Genomic DNA, 15856 nt, shown 5'->3' with positions numbered 1-15856 from the left:
AAAACATTTATATTATAATTTATAAATTAACTTATAAATTTGTAAACTTACTTAAATTGTCATGTCAGCGAAGGAAGATAAATTCGATATAAACTTGAATATAAGTTTGACATATATCAAAATGTCGTAAAGATATAAAAAATGAAAAAAACGAAAATACTTATAATCGAACAGACAAGATTTCGAAAGCGAGTCATGAACAGCCTATGTTTATGTTTACGACCTTGTCGAGTTTATATCGAGTTTATTTTCCTTTGCTGACGATCTAAGTAAGTTCAGTATAACAGGAAGCACAGTCCGAGATAGTCGACAGTCTGAAACGATTGCAAATATCGACACAAGTTAAATTCTATAACGTAAAGTCATGGTCCTAGCAATGATTATAATGTGAAACAATTATTGAAGGCGGTGGAAGACATCAGTAAAGATGCAAAAGACGTTCCTATCATCGAGGAAAAAATCACAGAAGTAGCAGAAAACGTACGTATCTTTACAATTTATGTTTCAAAAATTTTTAGATATATTCGTGACATATTTTATGAAGATTTATCAATTTTTATTTTAAATATTGACACACAGAAAATTTTATAATTTCCTTTCGTTAGATAATATTACGCAATTTTTTAATATATGTTAATCAATTCGTTTTGAATTTTTATACCGATCGGATAAAATAATGTATTCTTATAAAAGGTAAAATAAACGGGATATATTTAACAAATTTTATATACATTTGTATAATTTTTAATAATTTTGTATAAATATTTATTGGATTTCATATACATAAGCAAATAGAAAAGTTATTATATTTATATTGAGCGAGAAAAAAAACATTAAAAATTGCCATGCTATCAAATTAATTTTTTGACATTTAATTTATTTTCTATTGTGCAATTTTTATATACAATTAATTGCATAATATATTACATATAAATATGTGTATAATATTTAGCAAATATTTTAGTATTATTTGTCATTCACAATTTTATTATACAAAGATTTTTGGTAATGTGTTGTGCGTTTATTTAAAATCACGAGCACTCTGGGATATTTGAAAATAATCGTTTATGAGTAAAATTGATTTCTATTTTTTACATTTTTTTTACATTTGAATAAATATTTTGATTGACATAGGTGATGAGGAATAATATTTTTAAGTAATTTGATGAAATAGTTTTTTCAGTATAAAACATAAAATACTACGACAAAAACAATAATCTTTTACTATATTTTAAAATAACTTCTTGCCATTTATTTACTTATTTAGTAATTTTTATTAAATAACTTACTTGCTAAAACAATTATTTATATTATATAGATATTTATTCAAAATTAATGATTTGCAATATCTAAAATATATCTAAAATAGGTTTTCTTCTGAAAAGATATTTTTTATTCATAAGAATTATTGATAATTTACAGTTTTTTTAATAAAAATTTTTTATTAGTAACTTATTGGTGACATATGTGGAAATATGTATAATCAGAACGTGAACTTGTTTATTTTGAAAGAATCGTTTTATTAGTTTTATTGATTTGGCTAAACTAGAATTAGTCGAAAATGAAATCCATATTTGAAATATATAAGGGTAGCGTTTTATAAAGTCAGCTATTTTTTATAGCTATTTTATTATGTTATATTTAAGTTTTTATTCCCATATAAAACTTAATATTTGTTTGCTCGATTATTTGAGAGACAATTCAAGTGCTTATAAGTAGGTAAAAAGTTATTTCGTGGGTATAAGACATTGTTATTAAGCTCTATAATGTCTTTCATATTTATTTCTTTACTTATTATAATATTTAATTCATTGCATAAAAGTTTGCACTTAGAAAACGTTTTTGTTTAAATTAATTTCATTCCAGTATAAGAAGTTCGAAAAAAATGCGTTTTCAGTGAATCACATATAAAATAAGAAGAAATTTAACTTGACTAACCTTTCAACTAAATTATTTTTACCTATTTTTGAATTGATTTCTAACAAATTTATTTATAATATATTAGTATTTAAATCAAATATACATTTTTGTTAGATTTAATATGCTATATTTAATTTAAATATATTTATATGCCAAATAAAAACAAATATACATATATATATATATATATATATATATATATATATGTATATATTTAGTTGTAAGGTTTAATCAAGTTAACACATTTTTTTTCACTGTTACCTATTATCTTGTATTTTTTCACAGATAAACAGCTTAAACATGGAAGCAGGAAAGAAACTGAGTTGCTACGTGATTGCTCATTTTTCGCTATCAAAAATATGCAACGAAGTGGATGAAATAATAAGTCATCGTTACAAAACAGAAATAGGTATTTTAGGCATAAAATTGTTGTATATACCAATTATGATTGATAATTTCTTTTTGGGAACGATATTTTATAATAATGAATCTTTAAAGCAATACCCATTCCATTATATTGGAACCAGAGATGCTGATTAATTAATTACTTTTTAAATTAATTATGACATTTAATTACAAACAGATGTAATCAAATGTAATTAAAATATTTTGAATTGACGATTAATTTTAGAAAGATTAATTAGAGATCGTTACAATGACGATTGATATAAGCTAGATTAATCGAAGATCGCTTAATTAACGATTAATATGATCGAAGTCAATTGAAGGTTATTTAATTGACAATTGATATAAACGAAATTAATCGGAGAGCGATCGATTAAACGATTAATACAAGCTAATGAAAGTTTTTCAATTAAACGATTAATATGAGTTAATTTTAATTTGAAGTATTTTAATGGACGATTGAAAAAAACAGATTCGATCGAAGACAATTCAATTGACAATTGATTTGAGCAGAAACAATTAAAAAGTATATAATTGACGATTAAATATAGCAAATTTAATGCGAATCTCTTCCATTAATGATTGACTTAAGAAAATCGATATAATTTCTCTATTTCCATTAATTAACTATGTGTAACGATTAATAAAATTTAAATAAATTTAATCGAAGATGTTTGATTAATGATATTATAACATGACTGAATTTAAATAAATATGTTATGGAACCACTTATTATAGAAAAAAAATTATTCATCCGGAAACAAGGTCTGGAAAAATCTGTTTAAAATGTTATTCTTGCGTAGACTTTTAAATGCTCGTTTAACAATTTATCACAGTCGTCCATGTGTTTGGTGCCAAGAAATACGAGTAGGGTTACATACTCTTAGATTATTTCTGACAGATAAAAATTTATTTGTTAATAAACAAAGCCCGGAAGAGTTCCGCTTAAGTAGATATTTACATATATGCGCACATACATGTTTAAATACTTATTTAACAATTTATTACGGTCCACTTTGTGCTTGGTGCCAAAAAATACGAGTAGGGTTACATATTCTTAGATTATTTCTGACAGAAAAAAATTTATTTGTTAATAAACAAAGCCCAGAAGAGTTTCGCTTAAGTATTGTAGATATTTACATATACGCGCTCATACATGCTTTAATACTCATTTAACAATTTATTACGATCATCCCTGTGCTTGGTGCTAAAAAATACAAGTAGGGTTGCATACACTTAGATTATTTCAGACAGAAAAAAATTTATTTGTTAATAAACAAAGCCCGGAAGAGTTCCGCTTAAGTAGATATTTACATATACGCGCACATACACGCTTAAATAAAATTTAAATATTTAAATTCAGTCATGTTATAATATCATCAATCAAACATCTTTGATTAAATTTATTTAAATTTTATTAATCATGACACATAGTTAATTAATGGAAATAGAGAAATTATATCGATTTTCTTAAGTCAATCATTAATGGAAGAGATTCGCATTAAATTTGCTATATTTAATCGTCAATTATATACTTTTTAATTGTTTCTGCTCAAATCAATTGTTAATTGAATTGTCTTCGATAGAATCTGTTTTTTTTCAATCGTCCATTAAAGTACTTCAAATTAAAATTAACTTATATTAATCGTTTAATTGAAAAACTTTCATTAGCTTGTATTAATCGTTTAATCGATCGCTCTCTGATTAATTTCGTTTATATCAATTGTCAATTAAAGAACCTTCAATTGACTTCGATCATATTAATCGTTAAAAGCGATCTTTGATTAATCTAGCTTATATCAATCGTCATTGTAACGATCTCTAATTAATCTTTCTAAAATTTATCGTCAATTCAAAATATTTTAATTAAATCTGTTCATATCATTTGTTCAATTTTAAAAAATTTAATTGATATTTTGCCAACTCTGATTGGAATTTAGCACTATTAATAGTGCAAGATTCTCATATAATGGAATAGGTATTGCTTTAAGGATTCATTATCATGAAATAGTTTCCAATAAAAAATTATCGATCATAATCGGTATATATATACACTATTAATAGTGCAAGGTTCTAATATAATGAAGTAGGTATTGCTTTAAAGATTCATTAGCGTGAAATATCGTTTCCAATAAAAAATTATCAATCGTAATAGATATGTACAATGATTTTGTATCTGAAATATCTTTTTCTACTTTGTAACGGTGACTTATTCTATCCACTTTATTGCACATTTTTTTGATAACGAAAATAAAACATTCTTAAATTTTAACATATTATTGTTAATTTGCGAGTAACTTATATCAAATGTATCAAAGTATAGCCACCGCTTTTGTAATTATGACATACTGAAGTACACACAACAATTATATTATATTTTCGCACACATATCATATAAAATTATAATATAACATTTTCCCTTAATAATGCTGATGACACAATCGATTATTTTATCGATTGATATAGATATTTAATCCAAAAATGTGTTTTTTTTTAATCATTGTACTGTGGATATTTGCAACATAGGATGTATGCAAAGATATAAGAAATCGAAGAGATATATATTTTTTTGTGCAACCGGTGCGCCAAAAGTCGCTCTTTACGCACATGATGAGATTTTAGAAAGGGCTCCCTTTCCACGCACTGGTCACACAAAATATCATAGCCAACATGTGCGGGTCATAAATCGGCCGATTTACGATCCCCCGCACTTTTAGCTTATATACTATTATTTTAATATACCTATATTTATATTAAAAATTTAGTATATAAAACATGTGCGGTATTTTTTCAATTAATTTGCTACTTTCGAAAATGCAATACTTTTCTGTTAACTTTTTTATTTCTGTTTAATTGTTTATTTTTAATTGTAATAAGGTAAAAAGAGTTAGGAGAAATAAGCTCCGTCTTTTTTGATTTTGCTAAAACTTTACAATATTGTGTATTTTTATGCATGAGAAACACGAATTTCTAAATTTATCTTTAAGATTGTTTCTTTTTTTCACAAATAAAGAATGCATATTTCTTTCAATTAGTACAAAAATGAATACCTATAGCGTAATTAAGAAGGTAATACGGATCAGATAAATAGATTTATTTTTTATGAATTGTGTACATTTAATATGACATTGTCTACACTTAATATGACATAGTTTTATAAGTGTTATAACAAAATTAAAAATAAATTCAAGCAATTATTAGACAAACATTAAAGGAATGTAATTATAGAAATATTAACGTATTTGCATAATTAGTAAGTTTAAAAGTTAGTTATAAATAACGCATATTAACGTATTTCTTTACGTATAAATAAATAAACGTAAATAACAATCTTATAGATGTAAAGTTTACATTAGAGTTTATATCGAATTTTTCTTCTTTCGCTGACATATGATGTCATGGAATTATCGGAGGTAGTGAAATTGATCAGTAAAGATGCACAAGACGTACCTATTGATAAAGAGAAAATCAAGAAAGTAGCGGAGGACGTACGTTTTTTTAACTTATGTTAAAAAACTTACGGATATATTCGTGACACATTTTATAAAGATTTATCAATTTTTATTTTAAATTATGAAGGCAAATTTTATAATTTAATTTCGTTAAAATATATCACGAGTTTTTTTCGATATGTTAATCAATTTATTTCAAGTTTTTAATCAATAAAATAAATTATTTTTATAAGGTAAAATAAAGGGGATATATTTAACAAATTTTATATAATATCGGATTTTAACAAATCACTTTGAAATTATGTATAATTCTTGTATAATTTTTAATTTTTTATTATTTTATATAAATATTTTTTTTGGATTCAATATACATAAGAAAATGGAAAGTATAGGCACTTTTCTAGAATGTATCAAATCATCCGATTACGATGTGGACAAATTGATGAAATTACTTTTTGATGAATTCAGCTTATATCAAGACGAAATAAAATACGATGGCAAAAAGGGTAATTAATTAATATTATAATATTGCAACACACATAATTTGCGAATTACACGCATGGAGATATTAAATAATAAAAAATCAAAAAAGTATTATTTTAATAGAATTTGATTAAAATAAATGACTAAATTTGTTTATAGTTTAGTGTTCTAATGGATTTCGTGAAAATTATTTATTTGACTAATACATCAATTGAGTATTAGATAAACATCAACAAATTTTTTTATTTTATAGCACTTTAATAATTTAATAATAAGATTCGTAAAATATAATTTAATAAGGTATTTGTTAATTATGCTAATAAATTATTGTACGTTATTATAATTTTGATTTTAATTTTTATAATTAATTTATTTCAGTAATTTTGCTCTTTTTTTTCTATATTAAATATTAATTTAGTTATTTTATTTTTATTATTTTTCAGTTTGTTTTCTTATCAAAGCGAGATCATTGGTGAGCAACATATGGAAATATTTTGATGAAAGACTTGAATTTGAACTGAACACAGAAAAGCTGATGTGTCTACGATATTCATTGATTATCGTATTCCTCAATTATTGCTTAATGTTAAACTTTTGCGCTACAGTGACGTACTCGTGAAGAGATTTGAAAATAACAGTAAGTTTTTTTACGAGTCGCAAAAATTTAATTTTTTAACAAATTTTTACAATTTAATGTTTTAACTCTACTACTTATATATATTCGTAATTTGATGAAACAGTGCATTCTTTTCAATACAAAACAGGAGAAACAATAATAATCACAGGAAACTTTTACTATAATTTAAAATATTAACAACTTTCTTTGTTAAAAAATATCTATATTACTACATTTATTTTTATTCTTCTGAACTTTTATTCAATTGAAGATTTGCAATATACAAGAAATGAATGAAGTGATTTTTTTTAAAATAAAATTTATTATTTATAAAAATTTCTGATTTACAATATATCTGTAATTGATGCACAAAATTATTTATTTTGCAAGAATAACTTCATAAATGTTATACTTAATATTTGTCTGAACAAAAATAGGAGACAAGAACAAAATTAATAGAGATATAGCATTTTATAAGGTTATTTGTTTTTTTTTTATTATCATATATATGGTAAGACTTAATATGTGCTCACTCGATTATGTGAGAAAATTTGCGATTTTATAAGTAATTAGAAAGTTGACTTGTATAAACCATAAAAATTGTTATTAAACTCTAATTTAAATTTACGAGTCACTGTATAAGTTAGAACATATTATTTATTGCATAAAAGTTTGCATTTAGAAAATTTTAAATTTAATTTCGTTCGAATATAAAGAGTTTAGAATGCGTTTTCAGTAAATAGTATTAAAAAAATGGATTTTTTTTGCAGATGAACTACTTGAGCATGGAAGCAGGGAAGAAATAGAGATACGCGGTTGTTCACTTTTCGCAACCAAAGAAATATGCAAAGAAGTGGTTAGATAACCAAGCCAGCATCGCCTACAAAAAAACCGTCTTCTAAACCGTATTTTTAAGTTAAAAACCGCGTTCAACCCACAGATTTTAGATGATAATTTTATACTCATAGAAACAGATTATTTCATAACTCGAACAGAAATGATTAAAAATTATGAATCTATGAAAGAGCCGAGCCATTATATTAAAACCGTGCACTACTAAAAAACTGTTGCTATTATATTTTTTTATATTAGTGCTGGTGACTAATAAAAATATAGCCACTACTATAGTGATAATGTTATATTGAGGTACACATAACAATCTCAGTAATATAATATAAAATTCTAATATATAAAATTTATCCTAAAAATGATGATGACGCATTCGATTTTTATTTTATTGAATGAGATAGATATTTAATCCAAAAATATGTTTTTTTATCATTATAATGCATATAAACATACGTAGATTTATCTGGAAATATCGATATGTGTTCGAGAAATTACATTGTATATTATTCTGATATATGCAAAAATAAAAGAAGTTCAAGAAATCTATTTTCTTTATAAATTTATTACTTGTAAATTAGAACTTTAGTTTATCATTGTAATAGAAGTTCTTTTTCTTTTACTTTGCTTACAAAATCTTTTATATAATTTTTTTTCGACAATTTAATTTTTAAAATTTATATGAAAAAAAGAAAGATATTTTTGTAATATTTATTAAATTAATTTAAATGTATTTTTCACTGACTGTTTTTATGACAGTACATTTTTACAGAATTTTAAATTGTATTGTCGTTTTTATGTATATAATATATTTATATTTGATAACTATATTCAACTTTGTTTCGCAGAGAAAATAAATCTATACTATTCTAAATATATATTTTAGAAAGAGAATAGGATAAATTAAGAGTTACAAATGTAGTTAATCTTAAAAGTAAAAAGTTATTTTGCAATTTGTATATATAATAGAATAAGAAATAATGCATATTTTTTAAGTTATATATTTTTCAAGTAATAATTTCTACAATTCTACATATTTAAATTTGCCTCTTTTTGACGAATATAGTTTGCTATTCATTTGAACTTACAATTAATGTTAGTACACAAATGTGTATCTAGCATATAGTAAAAAAAAATAAAAAATATAATCAGATAATTAGATCTATTTTTGATTGTTACATTCTCTACACTTAATATGAAATATCACAATATGACATAGTTTCATAAGTGTTAGGAGAAAGGTAAAAAAATATAATAATTAGACAAGTGTTATATAATGTAATTAAATAATTAAATTAAATCAATGTAATTAAAATAAAAATATAAGCATAATTGTATAACAAAATGTTCAATATGAGTCTAAATGACGGACTTTAACGTATTTTTGTACATAAACTAATGTTTATGTTTACAACCATGTAAATGTTAAATTTTTGTTCAAGTTTATATCGAATTTATTTTCTTTCGCTGACATCTAAGATCAGTTCCACAGAAAGCATAGTTACAGATACTCAACAGTGTGAAACGATTGCCCATTAAAACGTGAAATCATGGCCGAGTATAATAGCAGCAACGATGTGATGGAATTATCGGAGGCGGTGGAAAAGATCAGTAATAATGCACAAGATGTTTTTGTCAACAAAGAAAATATTTCAAAAGTAGCAAAAATCGTATGTATTTTTACAACTTACATTAAAAATTTTGAAATATTTGCGACATGTTTTATATAAAAATATGTTAATTTTGTATTTTAAATATTCAAAGAAAATTTCATAATTTCGTTAAATTATATAACACATTTTCGTTACGTAAATCACTTATTTAGAATTTTTACATTGAAAAAATAAGATACAGTTATAATAAAAAATGAATAAAATATATTTAAGAAATTTTATTTTGTATAGATTTTTTGGGAATAGTATACATAAGAAATTGAAGAAATTATAAATAAAGATTTGTGTATCGATAAAAAACATTAAATATTTTCTATTATCAAATTAATTTTTCGATAAAAATATTAGTTATCAAAACAATGATATATACCTTTCTGACTGTATTTTTATTATCGTTGTACGAATTATATTAGTTTTTTTAGAATTCTTTTTACATTTATGGATAATAGATATTTTAATTTACATATAGATGATGCGTCATTTATTGAAAAATATTAAGGACTTCCATGCATATAATAACAGAAAGATAGCTGTAGCATTTCTACGTGATTTTGAAGACTCAGTAATAGCGAATTGGCTATTTGTGTTGCATACATTAAATTTCTCACTTTGGCATCGAACAGGTACTGGGCAATGGAAAGTTAATGATGCAGAAGGGTATTTTGGATTATGCTCTGCTTTAATACGGGCTACTCTAGTGAGTATAATATACTTATTCACTTTTGAATAACATAACTGACGTAACTAACAATATTATTAATTTCTTTCGTTGTACCTTCAGTGTGTAGGTTCAGTATTGTATGTCACATAATGAACATAAATTATATTAAGAGTTTAACAAGGCTCTGTAATATAAATATAAATTTAAAGATATAAGACAGGCAATAAGAGCCAACTCGCGGATGACAGTGCGTTATTTTAACGAAACTAAATTTTTTCGTTAGGATTAAGTATCTGTGCACAAGGCACTAAATTTTACTTGGTCACGACCAAGATTTTAAAATATGAAATAATCTCATATTTGAGATTTAATTTCAATAACCCTTTCACCCCCCTTGCGGAAATAAGTAAATGCAAGAGAAAAATATAGATCCGAAAGTCTCTATTTATACACTGAATACTTATTCACTTTTGAATAACATGATATGAAAACACTGACGCAACTAACAATATTATTAATTTCTTTCGTTATATCTTCAGTGTGTAGATTCAGTATTGTATGTGACATAATTAACATAAATTATATTATTTAAATTATATTAATTAAATTATATTAAATTATATTAAATTATATTAAATTATATTAAAATATATTATATTATTATTATTAAGAGTTTAAGAATTTTCAGAAATATCATTAAAGTTCTTCACTTTAATTCAATGTTTATTTTTACTAATACATTAAATTCTTTTGCCTTAGATAGCAAAGATTTTCTAATAATTTTTTGTGCTAAAATTGTTTTGTGTAATGTATATTAGTTGAACCCTTCTATATTCTGCATCAAACTTACTTGAAAATTTTTAATATTTATTCAATTAAACATTATGTATTGCAATTATATAGTTATTTATGCTATTTACAAAATTTAGATGATAACTAGACAACACAAACGCGTGCTTCTCGCCTTCCTTTGATAACATTTCCATTGTTCATTTTACAATCGTCAAATTGTTAATCTTCGCGATGACAGTTGTTTGATGCTATGACAGTTTGATCAGCTTTGTGCGAACCGCGCAAGGTAACGGATATATGGGGTATGGAGTTTTGCGCGAGTCTATACTGAAAGCGTAGATATTTACAATTAGTCACCAAAAATTCTTAAAGAAAAATTTATTTCTTCGTTCATATATGCTGTAAAAGATTTAAATATTGAATTTTTATGCGTTGCATAAATAATATATTTGTTATGCATTGATTGCGATAATAATTTTTGTATGCATGTTTCGCAATTTTTGAGATTTTATTATCAAAGAATAATATAATATATAACTTATAGTTCACTTGAAAAGGACCAAAAACTATGGTCAAAACGTAGGGAGAGTATTCAATAAATTATTTGTAAGAACGGTTGAGAGGAGAGTGTTTATTATTTCTTAATATAACTTTGCTTCGCGTGCGTAATTATTATATTTGACGAAATTAAACAAAATTATATATATATATATATATATATATATATATACACATTGTATATATACTATGATTTATGTATAACATTAAAACCTTTTATTTATTTTTTAATTAATAATGTATAATGTTTGCAAAAGGAAGGAAAGCCTATATGGGATCCTCATTATTACACAAAACTGACACCAGATGCGTTGGAGTACATTTTCCGAAGTGACAATGGCGAAACTCACATTCCGTTTTTAAAATTAAGACTAGAGATTTTACAAGATGTCGGACTAATTTTGTTGCATAAATATCAAGGTATAAATTCAGACATTACATGAAGATTTATAACTTATATATATTATTTTGTAATTAATGTATAGCAAAAAACTCTTTAAAGAATTTCTATGTTTTTTAAGAAAAGAGAAAAGAAATTCTGTTTAAGTTATGAAATGTAGATGTCATATAAGCAATACATGTTTTCCAATCATAAAAAATATATATTATTAATATTATTATAGGCACTTTTCTAGAATGTATCAAATCATCCGATTACGATGCAGATAAATTGATGAAATTACTTTTTGAAGAATTCAGCGTATATCGAGACGAAATAAAATACGATGGCAAAAGGGGTAATTAATTAATATTATAATATTGCAACACATAATTTGCGAATCACACGCATGGAGATATTAAATAATAAAAAATCAATAAAAGTATTATTTTAATAGAATTTTGATTAAAATAAATGAATAAATTTGTTTATACAATAGTTTAGTGTTCTAATGAATTCGTGAAAGCTATTTATTTGACTAATATATCAGTTGAGTATTAGATAAACATCAACTCATTTTTTTTTATTTTATAGCACTTTAATAATTTAATAATAAAATTTGTAAAACATAACTTAATAAGGTTTTTGTAAATTATGTTAATAAAGTACGTTATTATAATTTTGATTTTATTTATTAGAATTAATTTATTTCAATAATTTAGCACCTTTTTTGTATATTAAATAAAAATTTAGTCATTTTATTTTTATTATCCTTCAGTTCGTTTTCTTATCAAAGCGAGATCACTGGTGACTGACATATGGACATTTTTTAATGAATTTAAATTAAATACAAATGAACCGATGTCTACGACATTCATTGATTGTCGTATTCTTCAAGTATTGCTGAAGGCCAAACTTTTGCGCTACAGTGACGATCTCGCGAAGAGATGTAAAAATAACAGTAAGTTTTTTACAAGTTGCAAATATTTAATTAAAAAAAAATTTTTTACAATTTAATTCTTTAACTCTACTACTCATATATATATATATATATATTCGTAATTTGATAAAACAGTGTATTTTTTCAATATAAAGCTGGAAATACAATAATAAACACAGGAAACATTTACTGTATTTTAAAATACTAATCATTTTAATTCTCAAAAGAATATCTATATATTATTATACTTAATTTATTTTCAACATTGATGATTCGCAATATACAAAAAATAGCTAAAGTTATTTTTTTTAAAGAAATTTTTATTCATAAAAATTACTGCTTTACAACATATTTGTATAATTAAAGTACGAAATTGTTTGTTTTACAAGAATATTTTCATTAATGATATTATATTGCCTGAACAAAAATGAGACGAGAATGAAATAAATAGAGGTATATAGTATTTTATAAGATATCAGCTGCCATTTTTATTATGATATAAGATTTAATATTTGCTCGCTCGATTATTTGAGACAATTTGCGATTTTACAAGTAGTTAGAAAGTTGAATTATTGTAGCTAAAAAATCGTTATTAAATTCTAAAATATATTATAATATCGCTGTAAAAGTTATAACATATTTTTATTGTATAAAAGTTTGCATTTAGAAAATTTTAAATTTAATTTTGTTTCAATATGAATCGGTTAGAATGCATTTTTAGTAAATCGTATTAAAAAAGCGTGCTGTATTTTTTTCCGCAGATAAACCTCTTCTGCAAGAAAGCAGAGAAGAAATTGAGATACGTGGTTGCTCACTTTTCGTTATCCAAGAAATATGTAACGAATTACAAAGATTAAGCCAGCATTACATAGAACAAGAGCCTATTCTAAAAGATTTAAATATTTGGATTGTGGTCGATAATTTGTTGTTCGCACTTCTATTTGTTGGAATTGCTAATGAATCTTTGAATGCATACCCATTGCATTATATTGAAACTCTACACTATTAAAATATTATATTTTATCATATGTCTGTTAACTGGCGAATAACTGATCAAAAATATTAATCATTTTTTTGTAATAATGTTATATTTATATACACATGACAATATCTATAATATAATATAAAATTATAATGTAAGGTTTACTCTTAATAATTAACGGTAATGATTCAATTGATTCTTATTTTATCGATATATATGGCATTGAATCTGAAAATATATTTCTCTTAGCGTTTTAAAACATATAGTTTTATTGAGAATACTGATATGTATTCGAAAAATAATAATGATGATTATTCTGATACGTGCAAACATAGAAATTGGAGAAATATATTTTTTAAATAAATTCATGTGTATTATAAAGGACCCCGCACATTTCTTATGGAAATTGGCTTTTAGTCGAATTGCTTGAAATTGAAATATGTTGTAGTTCTGAGGTCCCTGATGAAAAGTCTCCATAGGCACAACCGAATCCTATGGCTAGTTTCAGAGATGTAGGCGGTCAAAGTATCCTCCGCCGATGTGCACTACATACGCGTCATTGTCGATTCTTTAGGGCTTTATTTCTATTATATATGAGTTAAATAGTTACAATAACAATAATTGTAATAAATATTATAATTATAATAAATATAATTATAATTATAATTAAATTATAACTATAATTAAAGGACATCGTACGTTTCTAATGGAAAAATTGTGTATGTATGCGTGTGCGCGTGCGCATGCGTGCGTGTATACATTTGAATGCAGAGTATATTACTGTTTAAGTGTGTGCGTGTAAGAGTATTTTCCATTAAATAATTAAATGATATTATCTTGCACTTTATCATACTTTACCCAAGATTTGCGTTATCCAGGATCAACGACGTGGACGTTTTGGGTATGTGATCCCTTTGAGGTGGCTTGAGAGGGAATAACTGTGACTTGGAGGAAGTGTAAGAGAGTGCATACTTATTATATTACTTGAAATAGCCAACAAACGTACGCATTTCATATGTTTTACATTTATCTTATTTAATTACAAAGTGGTGGATTAAGCAGGTTCTAGCTCGTAAACTGCCCATTTTTAGAAGTTTCACCCATGAGAACATTTATTCAGGATACTATCACTTACAACATATTTCAATTTCAAGCAACTGAGCAACATTTCGACTGAGAGCCAATTTTTTCATAAGAAACGTACGATGTCCTTTAATTATAGTTATAATTTTAATTATAATTATAATTATATTTATTATAATTATTATAATATTTATTACAATTATTGTTATTGTAACTATTTAACTCATATATAATAGAAATAAAGCCCTAAAGAATCGACAATGACGCGTATGTAGTGCACATCGGCGGAGGATACTTTGACCGCCCACATCTCTGAAACTAGCCATAGGATTCGGTTGTGCCTATGGAGACTTTTCATCAGAGACCTCAGAACTTACAACATATTTCAATTTCAAGCAATTCGACTAAAAGCCAATTTCCATAAGAAATGTGCGGGGTCCTTTAGTATATAAAACTTGAGTTATGATTCTTTAATCAATATGTTCTGCTTTTATTATTTGTGACAACGCAAGAAAAAAGTTTTTATGTTACATAAAATAATATAAAGTTGTATAGAAATATTTAACATTATACGAATTCTCGCAAAATTATATATGAAACATGTCCTTACATAATTAGATAAAAATATGTTTTATATATAATTATATAAATTTATATATATTATAAATAAGTGTTTCTTTATATATATGTATAAATAACAAGGTTTTATATATAATCACATATAATTTGACATGATTATGTATGAAATCCTTATAATTTGTATATTTTATATAATTATGTATAAAAATGGACATATTTCATAAAATATAATTATGTAGCAAATTTTGTATCAATCTCTTTGTTTACATAATTAATCATATTTAATTATATCATTAATTGTAATTATAATAGTAGAATTTTTAATTATATTAGTCATAATAATTATAATAGTTCTCTTACTTTTACTTTGCACGTAAAATTTTTTTAATATTTTCATTTTGATAGTTTATATTCTGAAATTTAAATGAGTGAAAGAAGGAATCAATGTATATTGAATCATTGTATATGTATTCTTATCTTATATTAA

The 15856-nt window shown here is 24.2% G+C and overlaps 2 protein-coding genes across 3 annotated transcripts; both read left to right on the top strand.

The window, feature by feature from the left end:
* Nucleotides 1-265: 265 nt before the first annotated feature.
* LOC114945436 (queuosine 5'-phosphate N-glycosylase/hydrolase-like) lies at nt 266-8242 on the top strand. Of its 2 annotated transcripts, none has more exons than XM_085485761.1 (5): nt 266-480; nt 2206-2329; nt 6170-6283; nt 6704-6897; nt 7647-8242. In XM_085485761.1, the coding sequence occupies exons 2-4, from the start codon at nt 2221-2223 to the stop codon at nt 6877-6879; spliced, it is 399 nt and encodes a 132-aa protein (XP_085341887.1). In that variant the 5' UTR covers nt 266-480; nt 2206-2220; the 3' UTR covers nt 6880-6897; nt 7647-8242. The 2 variants fall into 2 exon arrangements, with proteins under 2 accessions (XP_085341887.1, XP_085341888.1); XM_085485762.1 differs by having other exon boundaries at nt 6182-6283; nt 7647-8241.
* A 790-nt stretch (nt 8243-9032) lies between these two features.
* Nucleotides 9033-14305, top strand: LOC114945469 (queuosine 5'-phosphate N-glycosylase/hydrolase-like). The gene is made up of 6 exons (XM_029321720.2): nt 9033-9392; nt 9865-10092; nt 11664-11826; nt 12030-12143; nt 12564-12746; nt 13487-14305. Exons 1-6 carry the CDS (start codon nt 9273-9275, stop codon nt 13732-13734), a joined length of 1056 nt encoding a protein of 351 aa, XP_029177553.1. The 5' UTR covers nt 9033-9272; the 3' UTR covers nt 13735-14305.
* The last annotated feature ends 1551 nt before the right edge of the window (nt 14306-15856 follow it).

Source organism: Nylanderia fulva, unplaced genomic scaffold (genome assembly GCF_048542155.1).
Source record: "Nylanderia fulva isolate GAGA-0341 unplaced genomic scaffold, ASM4854215v1 Scaffold39, whole genome shotgun sequence".
Taxonomy (NCBI): Eukaryota; Metazoa; Arthropoda; class Insecta; order Hymenoptera; family Formicidae; genus Nylanderia; species Nylanderia fulva.
Note: the sequence above shows the minus strand (reverse complement) of the source record. Positions and strands in the feature narration are given on the sequence as shown.

What these genes read in the sequence shown, in the direction of transcription:
- LOC114945436 (XM_085485761.1), top strand. Translation starts at nt 2,221, where the DNA reads ATGGAAGCAGGAAAGAAACTGAGTTGCTACGTGATTGCTCATTTTTCG. An exon ending in TCGTTACAAAACAGAAATAG is followed by an intron (nt 2,330 to 6,169) that starts GTATTTTAGGCA and finishes TGGAAAGTATAG; the next exon opens with GCACTTTTCTAGAATGTATC. An exon ending in AAAATACGATGGCAAAAAGG is followed by an intron (nt 6,284 to 6,703) that starts GTAATTAATTAA and finishes ATTATTTTTCAG; the next exon opens with TTTGTTTTCTTATCAAAGCG.
- LOC114945469 (XM_029321720.2), top strand. Translation starts at nt 9,273, where the DNA reads ATGGCCGAGTATAATAGCAGCAACGATGTGATGGAATTATCGGAGGCG. An exon ending in CTTTAATACGGGCTACTCTA is followed by an intron (nt 10,093 to 11,663) that starts GTGAGTATAATA and finishes TGTTTGCAAAAG; the next exon opens with GAAGGAAAGCCTATATGGGA. An exon ending in TTTGTTGCATAAATATCAAG is followed by an intron (nt 11,827 to 12,029) that starts GTATAAATTCAG and finishes ATATTATTATAG; the next exon opens with GCACTTTTCTAGAATGTATC.